General features: G+C 36.2%; 1 protein-coding gene across 1 annotated transcript in view; it reads right to left on the bottom strand.

Moving 5' to 3' along the window:
* Positions 1-18,612, bottom strand: part of NNT (nicotinamide nucleotide transhydrogenase) — a 110,394-nt gene extending 91,782 nt beyond the window's left edge. The window contains exons 1-5 of the mRNA XM_003759903.4: positions 18,495-18,612; positions 7,681-7,864; positions 5,000-5,229; positions 3,106-3,323; positions 2,305-2,392 (exon numbers count right to left, since the gene is read on the bottom strand). Coding sequence (XP_003759951.1) covers positions 2,305-2,392; positions 3,106-3,323; positions 5,000-5,229; positions 7,681-7,831 — 687 coding nt within the window. The 5' untranslated portion in view covers positions 7,832-7,864; positions 18,495-18,612. The remainder of the gene's footprint in view (positions 1-2,304; positions 2,393-3,105; positions 3,324-4,999; positions 5,230-7,680; positions 7,865-18,494) is intronic.
* Between the last annotated feature and the right edge of the window lie 1,052 nt (positions 18,613-19,664).

The following is a 19,664-nucleotide window of genomic DNA, read 5'->3' as shown; positions in this document are numbered from 1 at the left end:
GTCCACAGTAAATCTAGCATTTATATGGTGAGCTCCCCATAATGGAGAGCCACCGAACTGCCTAATGAGGAATAAACTGGCCCAGGTAGAAAATGTAGAACAGATTAATGCTTCTATATCTATCAGTATTAGAATCAGATACACAAGCGGCAGCTATACTTCCAACCCAAGTGAGATAAGGAAGTCCCAGGCTTAAAATAATCATAATTATAACCATAATCATAATAGATACACTGACCTTCAGTATCCTAATTTCTCCCTGATCCCCCAGCCTATTACTTCTATTATAACTTCACTGATCTCCCTTCAGTTTTGAATCGATGGTTAGTCATTTTATGGATGCTTTCCTATACTTTCAAACTCATTCTTTTTCTATGTTCCTGATTTATTTGTATCTAATCCAAGGTTGCCCTCTGTCATCTCTGTTCCTACTCCTGATCTATGAAGCTGCTTGAAAAAACTATGGAATAATATCACCTCAGTCCCTTTCAGATTTATGATATCAAACCTTAACTGGCCCATCACTAATACAGGGCAATACTTTTACTCATTTCTCATGTAGTAACAGACATTTATATTACCCTTAAAGAGCACAGAGCAACTTCACACTGATTTTGTGTTTTCACTTTTAGTATCTGCAATAACTGGCGAAGAATTTCTCTTTTCTTTCTTCAGCCCTACATTTCTTTCTTCTGGCCTCTTTCGCTCTCTTTCTTTCTCTCATATGGCCTGATCTCATATTTTCCTGAAAAAGGCTCAGATCATCTGATATTGAGTTCCTTTAACATTCTGCTTCCTCAGTGCCTTTTAATTTCTCTTTTCCCTCCTTCTTTTCCTATCCTCCAGTCATAAAAAATAAGATGACACCTCCTTCTTGCCAAACACCAACCTTTGGGCTTGATCCTTTGAAACACCACCCCCAATTTCCTCGGGATCTCACTTCCTTCCCACTCACTTTCTTTTCCCCTTTATGTTCCCCTCTGCTGATTCTTTTCCTTTTACCTACCAATATATTCATTTCTTTATCCTTAAGGAAGGGGAAAAAAGGCTTTCTTTGACCCTTCTATCGCTTCAGTCTATCATACTATCTTTGTCCTCCAAATTTCAGCAATCCATATTCACTAACTCTAGACTGCTCTTCCCAAGGTCATAGATAGATACCAACCTGACAAAACTGGTGAACAATCTTCTCAGTGCTTCTTCCATATTTCTCTTAGCATCTGTCAGTGCTAATTATAACCACTTCCTTCTCCTTTCCCCTTTTTCTCCCCTTCACATACAATCCAATTAAGTGGTCAATTGTACTTTTCCTGGCATTTCTATCTTCAAAGTAGCTCCCAACTTCTCTCCCTTCCACTCCACTCCATTCACACTGCCTGAAACCCAATTTAGATCTTCATTATCCTCTCCTCACTTGAACTACTGTAGAAGCCTAATTGATTCTTCTTTATACAAACCATCCTTCACAATGATGCCAAAGTCATAACTGATCAGTCCTGGTTTTCAATTGCTCATTGGATAAATTAAAATTGCACACAATCATCTATGCTAGGTCACTGATGGATCTTTGCATTAAGATGATTACTTTGACATTGATGTAAAGAATAATTAGGATAAAGGAGAGACTAGAGGCAGGGAAACACAATAAAAGAAACCAGGGGGATAGGAAATGGAACACAGAAAATTCTGCAACTTTCAGTCTCAAAGCAAGCTTAGTTATCCATTTTAAGGGGCAGTAGTGGGGATGTACACTGGGTCTCTCTATCTTTCCAAGGTTAGAAGTACAGGGGGCTACATATAGATCAGCATGGGAAGTTCTGACCTCCTTTCTAATCTGCTTTTCTGATCTTGATTTATTTATCTCTCTTTAGGCAGACTGGTGAGCCCCTTACTCCTAGAGGCTTTCATATTGGGATCAGATCTATAAACAATCAGCTTTAGCCCTACTATAACTCAGAATTCCTGAGCTCAAGAGATCCATTAACCTCAGCCTCCCCAACAGAAGAGCATTATAGGTGTATACCATCACATGTATTCCATCACACTTGGCAAAAACTTGACTATTCAAAGTGTAAGGCCTACCATGTCTCTAGAGGTATATTGAGAAGTAGAGGAATATGTTAGTGGGAAATCATTAAAGAATCCTGTAAAGGAAATTCTATATAATGGACACTGAGTATAGTAGTTCAAAAATACTCATGCTTTTATGATATTAGGTAAGCTTAAATTAAGGAAATTTTTCCTCAAAACCTCAAAAGCAAAGAAATCATCTTTTCTAGTGATTAATGAGTTCTTGTTTATTACCTTAGCTGGAGGAACTTTTCCGGCTGCTGTAATCTGGCCAGTGAAAAAACGTCCAAAATGATTTGCTGCTAGTACAACTGCTTTGTAACTGGGAGAAAGCAACAAAATATAAAATAAGCAATATTACTTCCAAAAACTTTGAAGTCATACACAAATGCCAGTACATGCTACTATTACTACAGTGAAAACCAGAATGATTCCATATTTTATTTACACAAGACATTTTAAAGTTTATCTAAAAACAGAACCTCAAGTTAACCTTTAATTATTGGTAGAGATAACCCACTTATGGGCTTTTCCCTCAGCCTGGTCCTCCCCAACACCCAACATGTTTATAAAGCACCATCCCCAGTACAGAGCAAAAACTCAAGAAATACCATTTGATTTGTTAATTAAGTGAAATATCATTAAGGAAGCAAACCTTCAGAAATTATATATGTATACATATAATAAATTTCAAATAATTATTAGTACCTATTCAGATCATTTATATTCATCCATTAATGAAAACAAATAATGAAAACAAAGGTAACTGTAGAAGAAATGAAAAAGTCATTTCTTTAACAAACTAACGAAGAAAGATATAGATAGATACAGCTATGATATATAATCACTTACCTACTAAGATAAATGAAACAAGACTAACTCTTAAATTGTTTGCAAAAAGCCAAAAATCAGAAACAACTATATAGAAAAATCAAACATATAAGATTGGAATTATAATGAAAATCCTTTTATAATAGTGCTCTGCTATAATATACACTGAATTATTTTTAATCTTAAAATAAATATTTATCCTACCCAGCAATGTTGGCCATCGAGCTAAGAGCATCATATCCCTGAGCAATGGTGACTCTTGGAACCTGGTCCATTGCCAGAACTGTAGTTTTTCTTTCAGAAAGTTTTTTCAGCAAGTCTGGATTTTGAGCTGGGTAGATAAAACTAATCAATGTGCCAGATTTCTTTAAAAGATCAGCCTCATGGGTACCTAATACAGGGTTTAGCATGGGAGCTCTAACCTGAAGAAAAAGATCAACAGTTTTAAAATTAAAAACCACAACATGTAAATATATATATAGATTTAATCACAATTTCTGGTAACACTGAATTCTGCTAGCTCTTTACTGTTTCAGTTTCCACAATTGTAAAATGTGGATAATAATAACCCCTTCTTCCCAGAACTTCTATGAAGATCAGACAAGATTAATTGTAAAGCACTCAGCAGTGTCTAAAGGCAGTAAATGTTATATAAATGCTAGCTATTATTATTGTTAAATTTTTACTTTTTTTGGTGAAATTTGAAAGTTGAGAAATTTTCTTCACCTATATTTCCAAGCAGCCTAAAACCACATTGAAGAACTAGCAGAATTCAGTGTTAACAGAAATTACAAATTCTTATGTAACACAAAAAAGATTAAAATATAATTGGGAAATGTTCAACAAAAAATGTTCAACAAAACAAAGAAAAATATAATACATACTGTGAATCTGTAGTTTTCTTAGTCTATATTATAGCCTGAAGGGATCTGCTTCAATTAGTATTTGATACACTAGCTTGGGCAACTCTCTAAAGACTATAAGGTGCAAAGAAGGTGCCAGCCTGCATAAATAGAGGGAATTTCCCATATCACTAAAATGTCAGATTCAATTCTTGACCCTTAATAACTGGAAAAACATAAATACTCTAAATTTTAAACTTTTAAACTGGTGCTTGGAATTCATATATATGTATGTGTGTGTGCGTGTGTGTGTGTGTGTGTGTGTGTGTATTTGTGCTGAGGCAATTGGGGTTAAGTGACTTGCCTAGGGTCACACAGCTAGGAAGTGTTAAGTGTCTAAGGCCACATTTGACCTCATGTGCTCCTAACTTCAGGGTTAGTGCTCTATCCACCGTGCCACCTAGCTGTCCCCCACATAAATTTTTTTTAAATTTTAACTAGAGCATCACCAAAAATCAGAAATTTTAAACTTTTCTTACTGGCTTTATTAGCAATTATGACCTTGCTGTATTTTGCTTTAGAACTTTAGACAATTTCTAAGAAATATGATAAACCTATAAGTATTACAATGAGGAAAATAATTTTTATCTCCCTAACCTTTTTTTTAAGCTTGTTAGAGAAACTTGCTATTATATCAATTTTTAATAGGTGATCGGCTCAGATTCCTCATTTGGCAATGTGAAGTAATTAGACTGATCTGCCACCTCTAAAATCTGGGGATTCTGCAACTTACTAACATATTAACAATATAAACTGTCATTCAATCTGTTGTTACTTTCTTTGGCATAACTATTCCCTACAAATAGCACCTGTCACACTTTAAAGCATGACGTCTTTTAGTTATTAAAAGATTATGGGACAGCAAGATCCAGGCTTTAATCTGTACCATTTTTTTAAATTCCAAAATCACATAAATACTTGTTCTAAATATTTGAGAAAGATAGAACCTGATGGCATGTAAAATTTCCCTAGCCATTAAGAAAAAAAAAAAAAACCCTCACATTTCCAAATCACAGAAGTTTCCCTTTCCATTCTTTATACTTGATAAAAAGTTACATAAGAATTTGAAATTCACAGCAATAAACCACTTATTTAAATTAAAAGACATTACAAGTTTTCATAACAAATAAAGCACATTTATAAAGCTATTTTAACATACAAGCAAATGAGGAAAACAAACAAAAAAAGGCAATTACTTTGACAACCAAGTCAGATCCTAATACTTCCTGTGTCCCTTGGATTACAGCTCCTGCAGCTCTGTAGTGATCATCAGAAAACTTGGAGGCTTCACCTGCACCTGATTCCACCACCACATTAAAGCCCTGTTTAACCAAGGCCTGAACACCAGCTGGTGATAAAGCTACCCTCTTCTCATTTTGGAAAATTTCCTTGGGGACCCCCACAGTCAACTGTTTATATGGAATTCCTATAACACACAAAGAGAAAAAACACATTTGGATCAATAAAAACAAAGAAGAATGATTGAATAACAGATTTCTGTTATAGAGAAAGGCTATTTTCTTGTTCAAAGTACACAAAAAATTTTCACCACTTGCAAAAGACTTATTTTCCTGACCGAATAATGTAAATAAAACTGAATTAATTAAACTGAAAAATGTAAATGTTCTATTTAGTAGTCTTTCTCAAGTGACAGAAAACTCACGTGTCAACTTTCCAACTAACCATTACTACATGACAATTTCAAGTTGCTATTAGGGATATATGAAAGGACCTCAATCCTATATAACCAAAGAAGGAATGATTTACAATGGATCAAAGTTAAGAAATACTTTTTGTCATTCTGTTATGCAATAAAAATGATAGAATGATGAGAATAAACTAGTTCTGTCACTAACTATATGGTTTTAAATAAATTCCTTCACCTGTCTGCCACTTAATTTCCTCATCTATAAAATGAGAAAATTATATTCACCCTGTCTATCTCACAGAGCTGTGAGGATCAAAGACATACGTCTAAAACATGCTGCAACTATTATCCTTCATATGTATGAGCTACTACTATTATTAACAGAATTTTGTATATGATCCTTGGGAATCAGAATTGACTAGTTGTTTTAAACCAAGTATTTAAATTCTGAGATTATTTCACTTTAAAAATTAATTAGGAAATTTCCTCATTAATCAAGTCTTCATCATTGTAAGTTATGATGCATTGTAAAACATATACAATTTTCATACGATTTTACATGAAGTAACTTTAAGTAAACTACTGTTCATTAGATAATCTAAATTAGATATTCTAAAAGAGATAACTCCCCATTTTGGGATCAGAAGTTTTGCTTCATTTTGTTTCATTTTTTTCATCTTCTCAGGCCTTTCCACATTGTCTTCTAGTTCTTTTCTCAAGTCTTTTCATGCCCTTACTCTTTGCCCTAAAGTTTAAATAAAACTATTGTTAGACTGATTTTGCCCAAACAGCAGCAAAATTCTAGAATAGATCTCTATATATAAATATATATAATATATATATTATATATAATATATATAAATATACATAAATAGATTTTATATAAGATTTATGCTTATTAAGAATTTTGAATTGAAGCTAAAATTTCTCATGCACACAAATTTTCCAATAAATATTATTTATACTAAAATATCTTCAAAATGTACGTTTCTATATGTGTGACTTTTATTTAATCCACACTACTAAGACACAATGTTGCTCAGATCAAAGATTTCCTAGATCTGAGGATAATTTTTTGTTTATGTGTCACAAGATCCCGATGTAGCCTGTAGATCACTTCTCAGAATAATTTTTATGCATAAATTATATCTTGCATAAGATTACAACGGAAATAAATTATATTGAAATAAAGATGTAACTTTTTTTCCATCTAAGTTTGCAAACCCTATGAAATCTATCCAGAGATTCCAAGGGGCTCCTGTACCTCAGGTTAAGAAGTCCTGCTTTAAGTTAATGAGACTACTTTAATGCTGCTAGAGAACCCCAGTGATTAGACTCAGTAATACAAGAGAATGAGAGACTACTTTCTTCATTTGGAATTGGTCTGCCTAATCTTCTAATTTATTACTTTTCAACTTTGAGTCAGTCATCTACTCAATAACATGGTTTTCTCCTAGTCCAATCTCTACTCTCTAGACAATGTCCCTAGTAGATTCATATTAGACTGTGTTTGGCCAAATCATAAAAGCAGTAACAAGAAGTTGTGATTATTCCTTTGACAAAGAGAATCATCTCTTTATCAAAGGAATTATTTAAACTAAAGGTTCCCTGGTGCATTCTGGAATCATTTCCTCATTCATGAAGAAGCTGGGGAAAGAAAACTACAAAATGTTGAGTCAGGGTGGAATTCCTTGTGGTCAGCAGATAAAGGAAATTCCTTAAAGAAGAAGATCTGGAAAAAAATTAGGATCTTCAGAAGCTTGGGAAAAATCAAACCACTAACTCTTTGCCAAGCTCTTAAACTAGTAAACAATTTCAAGCAAATGGGGCAATGAATATTCTTATCTTCAGAAGACCTATAGGAGAAAGGTTAGGAAAATGTTTAGATTTCTGTTATACTCCAGTTGGAGGAAGGAACTCAAATGTCTATAGAGACATGTACACATACATTTACATATGTTATGTAACACGTTCACACAAACACATGTTAACATTCTATATCAGTTATGAAAATTATCTCCATTTTTCTGCAAGGGATCTTCTCCACTGGCAAAAGAAAACCAGTTGATAAGATAACTCCTTTCTCAGTATCTAAAGACAATTAACACAGAATCAGAACTGACTGATGATAGTACATTATTATTCTTTGACTCATACAATATTTTATTCTCTTTAGGAATCTTCTAAAATTACTTCACATTTTGATTCACATAAAACTTAAAACTTTACCTGGTTTCACAGGAGCTTTACACCATAGGGTCTGATGGGTGTGAAAAGTTCGTAAAACTTCTGTTTTCCCAGGTAGCACCTTAAATGATCCCAAATTAATGAGCAGAGGACTTGAATAGCTCGTCACCATTGTTTTCAGTATGCTTGCCATGTTGGTCTTAATGTAGTGATCCCCTCCAATGTACTGCATATGAGTCCAATAAAGAAAGAGAAAGAAGAGGGAAAATCATTTTTCTTTGCTTCTGAAGTCTCAAAAATAGACAAAAAAAATTATCGTATTCATCAACAGCAAGCCTCCTACTTTAAAACCAGGTATATGCTAGAACATGGTCTATAAGTCAGTTGTTGGAAACTCAGAACACAATCCACAGCAACATTGTAGTGCAATTCCCAAAGTTGTTCAGCAAAGTCTATTTAACTCATTCAAGAACACTTTTGCAGGTATCCCCTTTCTAATCCTATCTAATCATAGTCCAAATTTTCCCAAACATTTCCCACAGAAAGCCACTCAATTTATTCAAGGATCTCCATTCCCTAGATTCCTTCAGGGATCAAGTCCAAAAACAACCTCCTCTTACAGGCAGCCCATCTTGACCCCCATAGCTGAGGGCACTTCTCTCAGAAACTACTAAATATATATTTTATATTTTTCTCTATGGGTATACAATGTTTCTAATCAACAATACATAAGTTCCTTTACAGAAAGGACCAGTTGTTTTGGAGTTTTCTTATCCCCAGTACCTAGCATTGATAATTCTTTCTGAATGAAGAATGTGATCTTGCTCTCTTAATATCTCAAGGGTACAAATGCTTGGATAGAATTGTCTCCCAGTATTGTTACATGACAAGCCTAACTCCTTTTCTGGTGATACACAGTTTAGATGATGTAGTAATTGTTAGTGTTTAAACAACACTTTAAAGTTTGCAAAGTGCTTTACATATATTACCTCAATTAATCTTAATGACAGATACCCTTATTATCCCCAATTTACAAATAAGGTAACAGAGAAATTAAGTGGTCTATTCAGGGTAATAACTATTGTCTGAAGTCTGAATTCTGCTATTATTCCTGATCCCAAATTCAACACTCTCTCATTCACACTATTAAACATGGGTCACAATTGCTAACATGCTGCACTGTGCTTACATTAGATTATTTAACATTTTAACTTTTCTGAGATCCTGATATCCCAAGATTTGTAGCTTTATAAAATATTATAGAAAATAAAATATAGAGTGTTCAGTTTCTTTCTTTTTTTTTCCCCTGAGGCAATTGGGGTTAAGTGACTTGCCCAGGGTCACACAGTTAGGAAGTGTTAAGTGTCTGAGGCCACATTTGAATTCAGGTCCTCCAGACTTCAAGGGTGGTGCTCTATCCACTGTGCCATCGAGCTGCTCCAAAATATTCAGTTTCAAAAGGAGCACTTCTACAGTAAGCAGAGTTGTTACTAAGAACACTACCCAATTTCTCAAATTCAATCCAGTTTTATTTCCCCTTCTTGCTGAATTCCAGTCCCATGTCTCTGTCCATCTTGAGTGTTTATTCAAAATACTCATATTGGTAGGTTAATTCCACAGATTACTTACTAACTTGGAAAATAAAATCTGGGCAATCAGTATGTATTTTAAGCTGCTTTCTACTTCCAATGGGGATGATTAAGCTCTCCTCTTTACATTATTGTGAATTTCACTAAAGAAATGTACCAGTATACCAGAATTTTTTGTAATTAGTACGACATCATATTCAAATATTTGAAGAAATTCATTCAACAGACAAATCCTTTTATTTGACCCATATATTAGGATGTTTAATGAAAATAGTGAATGTTTCCATGTTTAATTTCTCTTGTAAATTTCAATTTAATTTCTCTCATGTAAATATTCAGATCATAGAATAAAATCATTTCCACAGTTCAGAAACAGAGAGAGAGAGAAAAATTATTTACATATACATGAGAATCATTTTACCTGACAATACCTGTCAAGGCTACATTTAGTTCATCTGAGACTTTTTTATCAATAAGAGGAGCTTTAGACTCTACACTCTTCATTCAGGTTGTAGGATCATAAAGACATACTATTCTATAGAAAATATCCTTTGAAAGCCTGCATATTCCTTTCTCCCATTTTCATTAGGATACTCTAGAAGTTGAAATAGTGAAACAATTAAAAAAAAAAAGTTGCAATCTTAATTTAAATCTTAATTTTAAAAATAAAAATCTCAAAAATCTCAAATGCTAGTTCTTAAGAAGCAGGCTTAATTAGATACTATGAATGCATTCTCTGCAATCTAATCCCACAACTTTTCCAAAAAATATCTAGATTTAAGGGAGGAGAGTGGTATCGTTGGGGCACCTTTGCCCACCACGCTCCCAAATGACCTAAGGAGATTCCCAAGGACAGTGTAAAATAACTACTATCACCCTGGATTTGTTTATCTCTTCTTTCCCATTCTTTAGAAGGTAAAAGAGAAAGGAGAGTCTGCCTATCTACAAATTACTAAATAAAACAACACTTAATTGAATAAGCTTAAAGAAACAGCTCCTTCTCTCGGAGAAATATTAATTAAACAGTGTCTTAGCTCACTCACCCACCTGAAAAAGGTTTGTTTAAGCACATGGTCACACAGCGTTTCAGGAAAGATTGTAGACACCACCAAAAGAATGTCTTCTCCATTACCTGACTTTCTGCCAGCTTTGTTCATTAGAATGAACGTTCAGAGAGGCAGCATGGTGAAATAAATAAGAATGCTAATTTTCAAACATTTGGTTTTGACAAGAAGTAATTTTACCTGAGTCTCACTTTCCTAATTTGTAAAATGGTTAACACCTGTAGTACCTATTTCACAGAGTTGTAATGGTAATCAAATAGATCCCAAATTTACAGGTGAAGAATTGGAAGGGCTCTCAACAGCTATCTAATCAAATCTATACACAAAAGGTATTACTTCTTCCAAAAGTGATATTACAGTCTCTACACTAAGCAGTATGACCCAACTACTTCACAAAGCAGCCCATTCCACTTCTGGACAATTCTATTAGGACCTTTTTCCTGGCATTAAACTTAGATTGTAAATGAAATTACAATAACCAGAAGATGCATTTCTTGGGACACTTACACAGAAGTCTAGCCATGTGATCTACAATCCATTAAGGAGAACCAGAATCTTTGTGCCTCATAATGAAATAGTTCTCCAAATTGCCTAAATAATGAGTGACACATCTGGGAGAGTAGCATCCCATTTTTATTCTGATTAGGATTAGCTACAAATTTTATTGTAATGGGTTTGGAGGAAAGGAAGAGGGACTTAAAACTGGTAATAGACTCTTCTACTGTCTACTATGACAAACTGTCATTTGTCAAACCAAATAAATGCAACCTAATGGACAAACTTGTTATCTGATTCACAACTACACAGGCATTCATGTTGCATCCAAATATTGACTATATGTCTTCTACATCTTTTTGTGTCACTGTCCTTGAGAGTCCACTAAAATACAAATTAGCATCTTTGATAAATTCTGAACCAAGCATATAACACTTGCTATTTTATCATAAATGCTTTTTGCCAATTTAACTTTACCAATGCTGCTAAAGAAATTCTTAATTCATCCTATGTCGTGTTCCGACTAAGGAAATTAACAATAAATTCATTGTGTTGATGTCATACTTGCAATCTAAACCACATTATCTTCATAATTATTTGATGTTTTATAAAACATCGATGTACCTGATGGGCCAGAACTCCTCAGGAGAAAGGGAGTGTTATGCCAAAGTTCCCTTTTAATGGGGTGACTAGTTCCTCCAAATTGTCCCTATTTCGTAATTCTGCCTTAGGTTACAACTGTCCCCTCTTAATGTTTGAGAAAAAGGTTTTATAGACATGCCTTAATGTTTGACAAGATAAAGGTTTATCCATTTCAGATGTCATTAGAATATCAGTAATGTCATTGTTCTTGTTATTCCATAAAAAGCTCACTGCCCCATACTCAGGGCTAGACTCTTTGAAATGATAGTCTCATCTAGCCCTGGGATCAACATGGATCCATTGGTCCCAGTATTTCTCTCCATTTAATAAATTATTGAATTGGTCTGTAATCTCTGTCTTGTTCAGTTTCTTCGGCATTACAGGAGCTCACCATTCTACACAACAAACCTAAATTAATCTCTCTGTAAATTCTACCCTCATCTCTTGGCTTTGCCCTCTGAGTTCAGAGAATAAATCTAACCCTTCTTCTTTATGATAGTCCTCAGAATTCTTGAAGACAGATACCTGAAGGCAGCTATCATATTCCTTTTTGTCTTCTCTTATCCATAGTAGCTTTACAAGTTCCTTCAATCAGTCCTCATATGACATGGCCTCAAGATTTTTCACCATCCCAGTAAGTCCTCAGTATACTCTCGAGGTTATGCATGTCTTGTTTAAATTTTGATCTCCAAAAATAACTACAATATCCATATTAGGTGTGATGAAGACAATACAATGGAGTTGTTCCTGAAAGTTCTTTGGGGTGGGAATATTCGACTGGGCCAAGTATACATAAGGCCTTTGAAATTTCCTAAGGCAATCACAGAAGATAATGACTTGAAAGCTAGATAGAATAACCTCTCACTACTTAGAATTCTATAAACTGATAATTCTGTAAGGCCCTTGTTGTATGTTACAAATATGCAAATGGCTCTTGGCAGAAAAAAAGGTTCCCCACCCCTGCTAGCCTCTCAAGACCCAGTGGCTCCAGGCATTGTAATTCACTGTGTTAATTAGCCCTAGAAACGTTTTATCTTCTACAAATTTGATGAGCACTCCACACCTACCCAAGGCATTGATGAAATTGTTAAATAGCACTTGGCCAAACACAATCTCTGAGATATATTTCCCCAGATACCTCTTTGACACTGAATCATTAAGAATTTCTTAGTCTCTTTTGCTAGGTTCTCCTCCCACTTCCTGTGGACATCCCACAGGGTTCTGTGCAGGCCCTCTTCTGCTCTACTACTTCTCTTGGTGATTTTATCAACTCTCATATTTAATTGGCATCTCAAATCTTCTTAAGCAGCCCTAATAGCTCACATCTCTAACTTCCTTTCAGACATTTCCAACTGGACATCCAAGAGACATCGTAAACGTAACATGTTCAGAACTGAATTTGCTATCTTTTCCCTAAACCTTTTCCCTATCCAAACTTGTTTACTACTGCCAAGAGCATCCAAATCATCCTAGTCTCCCAATCTAGATATCATCTTCCATTCCTCACTGTCTCTTATTCACTATATCATATCTGCTATCAAGGCCTGTAGATTTCATCTTTGCAATAACTCTCAAATACATCCCCTTCCTTCCCCTAATTGTGCCACCACTGTGATACAGGCCCTTGTGGATTCATACTTGGAGGACTATAAGAACATGCAACTATCTGCCACAAGTCTCTCCCCAATGCAGTCATCCTCTATTTGATCTCCAAAGTTATGTCATCCTCTATTCAATAAACTCAAGCAAAACCCTTGAGATTTACCACTGCCCCAGTTTCCTTAATAGAGAGACTGCCAAGGACTACAATGCCAAGGGTAAGCATTTTACATTTTAAAAATTCCCTGCTATAGTATGGAGCTTCTAGGAAAGACTTTAAAAAGAGTGGGTCAACACCTTTAGCCTTTTCAAAAGTTATTCATATTTTCTCTCTCTGTCTCTGTCTCTCTCTCTCCTCCTTTCAGGAGCGTTTATGCTATATATCATGTAGTTTGTTATACTGTTTTCTATAAAAATGTCTTTTTCCAAGTTATCAAACTGTGCATACCCTTTGATCCAGCAGTGTTACTACTGGGATTATATCCCAAAGAGATTATAAAGAAGGGAAAGGGACCTGTATGTGCACGAATGTTTGTGGCAGCCCTTTTTGTAGTGGCTAAAAACTGGAAACTGAATGGATGTCCATCAGTTGGAGAATGGCTGAATAAATTATGGTATATGAATATTATGGAATATTACTGTTCTGTAAGAAATGACCAACAGGATAATTTCAGAAAGGCCTGGAGAGACTTACACGAACTGATGCTGAGTGAAATGAGCAGGACCAGGAGATCATTATATACTTCAACAACAATACTATATGATGACCAGTTCTGATGGACCAGGCCATTCTCAGCAACGAGATCAACTAAATCATTTCCAATGGAGCAGTAATGAACTGAACCAGCTATGCCCAGAAAAAGAACTCTGGGAGATGAATAAAAACCATTACATTGAATTCCCAATCCCTATATTTATGCACACCTGCATTTTTGATTTCCTTCACAAGCTAATTGAACAATATTTCAGAGTCTGATTCTTTTTGTACAGCAAAATAACGTTTTGGTCATGTATACTTATTGTGTATCTAATTTATATTTTAATATATTTAACATCTACTGGTCATCCTGCCATCTGGGGGAGGGGGTGGGGGGGAAGAGGTGAAAAATTGGAACAAGAGGTTTGGCAATTGTTAATGCTGTAAAGTTACCCATGCATATATCCTGTAAATAAAAGGCTATTAAAAATAAAATAAAATAAAATTTAAAAAAAAAATGTCTTTTTCCTATATATATATATATATATATATATATATATATATATATAGTAAGCTCCTTTATGTATGAATCATGTCTTGTTCACTGTTGTTTTCTTACAACCTCTAACCCAGTACTTTGTATTCACTGACTAAAACATTTATCAAGTGTCTACTATGATCCAGCCTCCAAACTATCTGGAAGAGCAACAAAGATTAAAAAGGTCACCAATTCTCAAGGAACTTACACTGTACTGGGAGGCTAGAGGTAATGTACAATGTATACTGATAAGTTAGAAAAGTATATATATATATATATATATATATATATATATATATATATATCCAAAAAGAGTACAATCTGGGGATGAGAGTCTTAACAACTAGGGGTGAGAAGAACCAGAAAAGGAAATGAAGTGGTCCTCCAATTGAGTTTTGAAAGAAGCTATGGATTTTAAGAATTGGGAAGGTAGAGAAATAGATCCTGAGAGACAATAGCCCAGAAATGAGATGTGGGATGTCTCATACAAGAAACATAAAATAGGCCAGTTACAAAATTATATTTTGTTATGGGGGGAAACCCAGTACACAGACAAACAAAGGAATTTTTACAATTCCATGTGGCCCCTCCTTTTTATTCCCACAGCAACCAGCCTAATTAAGGGCTTCATTGCATCTAGCCAGGACAACTTCACAATTTCCTTCTAATATGTCTAAATTTATTGAGTCTCTCCATTCTTCAGTTTATCCTACATATTGCTACAAAAGTAATGTTGCATTTTGTAGTAATGGATAGAAAGTAGGCCTCATACTCAAAATGACTGGTTTTAAAGTCTCACACAGTCTGAATAACCCAAGGAAAGTGACATTTTCTCAATGCCAGAGGTAACTAAGATTGTAAATTGCAGAATAGTTGCTGATCACCTCAACAATCCATCCTCCATTTCAGCAATGTGATCTTTCTAAATCACAGACCGGCTGGGATGAAAATGCAGAGCCATGTGCATGCAGAAACAGAACTAAGGAGACTGAATGCAGATGGAAGCATACTATTTTCACCTTTTTATCTGTTTTGTTTTGTTTTTTCCTTCTCACAGTTTTTTCCTTTTGTTCCAATTTTTCTTTCACAACATGACTAATATGGAAGCGTGTTTAAATGATCGTACATGTATAATCCATATCGGATTGCTTGCTGTCTTGGAGGGGAGGTATGGGAGGGAGGGAGAAAAAATTGGAACTCAAAATCTTGCAAAAATGAATGTTGAAGACTATCTTTACATGTAATTGAAAAAATAAAAATAAACAAACAAACAAAAATAAATAAATAAATCAGGGGTCTGGCTATGTCACCTTTTCCCTCCCTTCCCCACTTCCATCCAAGAAATTCCAGTTGGCTCCCTGTTATATCCAGGAGCAAATAAAAAGCACTGTGGCTTTTAAAACCCTTCATAACTTTAAACCCTTTCATAAATTTCCAGTTTTTTTATACCTTATTCAAATACTTTGTGATCTAGCGATAGTCTCCTTGTTGTTTCTCAAATATAACATTCCTCAAATTTACTGATTGTGCTCATGGCCATACTTCTTTCCCTCCTCATCTTCACCTACTCTCCTACCTGGCTTTCTTCAAGTTCCAGATAAAATCCCACATTCTACAAAAAGCCTTTTCCAAACACCTTAATTCCAGTACCTTTCCTCTATAAATTACCTCAAATTTATCCTGTATATATCCTACATGCTTACATGTTGTCCCCATTAAAATGTAAGTTCCTAGAGAGCAGACCTGGTTTTTTGCCTTTCTTTACATCACTAGTACTTAGCAAATAATAGGCAATAATAAATGCTTGATGATTTGATGAGCTAGATTAGTAATAGGTGTTTCCTATGCCAATGAAATCACATGTGTGAATTAAACATACATATATATGTATGTATACATAATTACTGTTATTCATAGGATGATTTTTATGAGGCTGCTATTGACATTATAAAAATACCATTATATATTCTCAAAACCATATCACAACTATTAGAAAACTTCCAGTGTTTTCCTTTTGCCTAGGCGATAAACTACAAACTGGCTCCAAACTATCTTTCTGATCCTGTATTCAGTATTTCTGATCCTGATTCCCTCCAGCTAAATCTGTTCTCCAAACAGGCCTAACTTTCTGCCTCCTTAAGTGCTCACAATGTTCCCAATGTTTGGAATGTCCTTCCATCCTCCTTCCTCCACCTGTCCAGTTCCCTATCCATCTTTTAGCGTCCAATTTCAAGCCAAGAATGGAAAGTAAATGATTTGGAAAATGTTGAAGTACTATTTTATACCATTCCAAGAAAAATTTCCTTTTCTGAACTCTACAATCACTCTGTACCTCTCTCACTTCACTTTCACATTCCTCCTTTTGCCCATCATGCCCCTTACTAGTCTGTTCCATTAGAAAAATCACAACTTATTTTGTCCCCTACAGGCTCTTAAAAAAAAAAAAGTCCTTTGCCCAATTAATTTGTTATTGGGGGTGGGTGGGAGTAGAACTGCTGGTTGAATGGATCAATGATTGAATAAGTACAACTACAGAACATATTTTCTAATAAATTCAGGTAAAATTCTTTTGTAAATAATGTCTGGCTTAATCTTAACTGAAAACTGACTTATCGGAAAAGATAACACAAAGATAACAAAGATAACACAAAGAGACACAAAAGGTTCAGATGGTGGGAAGGTGGCGATTAAGGGCAAGGCTAATTGTCAAAACAAATAGTAAAAAAAAAAAAAAGTTAAAGTTTACAGAGGAAAAAAAGTGGAGAACCAGAAATGGTCTCGCTAGCCTAGAACAAAGGGGAGGGACTAATATGGGTTGCTCCAGGACTCCAATCAGTCACTTTCAGAACTTTATGTATGAATGCCTCTTGCAAAGAGGGCAAATAAAGGACAAGCTAAAAAAGTGATCATGTGGTCAATGCCAAACATACCAACGAAGGCATGACTGCCTAACAAACATTAGCTCTTGTCGGAGAGTTGGCCTCAAATAGACCACCAGGTCCAAGGCCACCCGCCACCGCTAGTCCCTCCCACGAGGGACTTCCAAGGTGCTCTCCAAAATTCCCACCACGTAGACAGCTGAAAGAAACCGCTATTTTTAATCTCCCCTGGACGCCGATTGGTTGGTGCTGCATAATAGTCGTTTCTATCTAAGAGTTTAAATTAGTGGCATGCAAATGGCCTCCTCCTGCTCCTGTCCCTCTTTTATCAGCTCGGGAACGTAACCTTCCTTTAAATGGCCAGACAATTCGGGCCCCCTCCTTCGGTCTCCTTCACGGGTTAAGCATACGGCAGATCTCACTCTTGGAGCACCCATACCCTCAACCTACGCAATTTGAGATGCTAAAATCAAGTCCTTTGCCTTAACTCTACTAGAATTCTTCCCTCTGGCAACCAAGCTGGCATAGTAGAAAGAGGGCTGAATTTGGAAGAATCTCGGTTCAAATTCCAGCTCCGCCACGTATTACCGGTATGACCCTGGGAAAGTCATTAACTGGACCTTAGTTTCCTTATTTGTAAAACTAAGGGCAGCTATTAAGTTCCATTCTAACAGTGGAGAGGAGCTGGGCCTTTGAAGTAAGCGTACGATCCTTTGAAAAATACCGCCGACCAGCCATAAAGCGTACAAAGCCCGGGCACTCAATATTTGGAGCCTCTTTGTCTCTGCCTCAATCGCTGTCTCTCTCTCTGCTTCTGTCTGTCTGTCTCTCTCTGCTTCTGTCTGTCTGTCTCTCTCTCTACTTCTGTCTGTCTGTCTCTCTCTCGTGTGTCTCTCTCTGTCTCTGTATCTCTTTCTGTCTCTCGTCTCCCTTTCCCTATCCCTACCGCTTTCCATCGTTTAGTTCCGTTAATGACACACTTGACTCATAAGTCTGCAGAATCTAGCTCTTAGCTCTCATCATCTTCCCCCTACCATCACCCGCGCCCTTACACTGCTTCTGAACTATCATCGCCCCCACTCCAGCGCTGTTTCTGAACAAACCCCTTCCCCGGCAGCAACAGAACTGGCTTCGGAGTTCCAGTTCCAACAATTTACATTTATCGGATTCTAACCACCCCGCCCCCTTTTGCATCGAGATTTCCCAGAGCAAAGAAATGGGACGAGGAGTCTGGTAAAGGTTCCTGAGCTCCTTTCCCGTGGCTTCAACCCGAACAGCTGATCCACGCCTCCTGCCCACGGGCCATACTGCCTGCACCTGCAGCAAATCTGAAACCACCGCTGCAAAACTGACCTTTACTTGGAGGGAGAGAGCCTGCCCGGGAGGGGACCCGGAGATGGCAAGCTGGAGGCTCCGAACCCAGCCAGGGTTTGCACCTTCAACCCGGAAGAACAGTACAGTAAAAACCCTGGAGCAGCCCAGTTCTCTGAGAACTGCCACGTGACGCTCTGCTGGTTGCCCCCACCCCCTTCCCCACCCCACTCTTCCCGGGCCCCCAGTTTTTCTCTCTCCCCTCTTTGCCCTTCTAGCTAGGGGAAAGATAAACCCAAGAAAAATAACCCTCTTTAGCCAATGCTTCTTCTTGAAAGGAACAACCTCCCTCCCACCCTAGACTGGTTAATAACGTTTTATATCAGCAAAATCCTCTTTGTCTCTCTCCTTCCCAATCCCCCGCCCTTCACAACAGTTTCCTTCTACCAGTTCTTGTCAATCAAGTCGCGTGCCAACCACCGATGCAGTCTGAGTTGAAGTTAGCTTGACTGACTTCTGTCCTTGAAAAAGCTTAATTACAAACTAAGATTTCCTATTTGGTTCTTCTCCAGACTAAAGAAGGGTATAAAATAACTGGACTTTTCTAATTTAACTTAATTCCCAAGCTTTCGAGGAAAATCACAACTGAATCAGTAATCGGATATTAAAGAGGGAGGAGGGGAGAGCTATGTATAAAGGGCGGGAATAGGGTAGTTGTTTTTTCCACTTGAGGAGGAGTTAAATGCTTAGGAAACTATGTCAGAGTTCTGAAATGTAATGTGCATATGTGTTCACAGGCATCAAATCTAGCCTAGAGGAAATCACATACTTTCCCTAGGTGCTAGTGGATACCTTTTTTTCTTTCGGAGTGAACATTCTATGAAATTTCTCGACGACTTCTTTTAATTTGGGCAAAGCTTAAGGAAATTAAAACACAATATAATATCAACTGTTCTTTTCATATATATGGATAGACTCATAGGATTTAACCTAGTCCAACTTCCTCATTTAACAAATGAGGGAAATATACCTTTAAACTTTGTTGCAATTTTGTTATTTAATCTGTGAATGTCTTGTACTTAAAGGGGGAAGAGAATAATATTTCATATTAAATATTTATGAATAGAAAGCAGAATTTAGATATATTGACTGATATTTAAAAGGGAAAGGACAAGGATACTGTACATCCCTTGATACAAAGTGAAAAGAGAC

The sequence above is a fragment of the Sarcophilus harrisii genome, chromosome 1 (genome assembly GCF_902635505.1).
Source record: "Sarcophilus harrisii chromosome 1, mSarHar1.11, whole genome shotgun sequence".
Classification (NCBI taxonomy): Eukaryota; Metazoa; Chordata; class Mammalia; order Dasyuromorphia; family Dasyuridae; genus Sarcophilus; species Sarcophilus harrisii.
The sequence above is the reverse complement of the archived record's forward strand: the minus strand, read 5'-3'. Positions and strand labels throughout refer to the sequence as shown.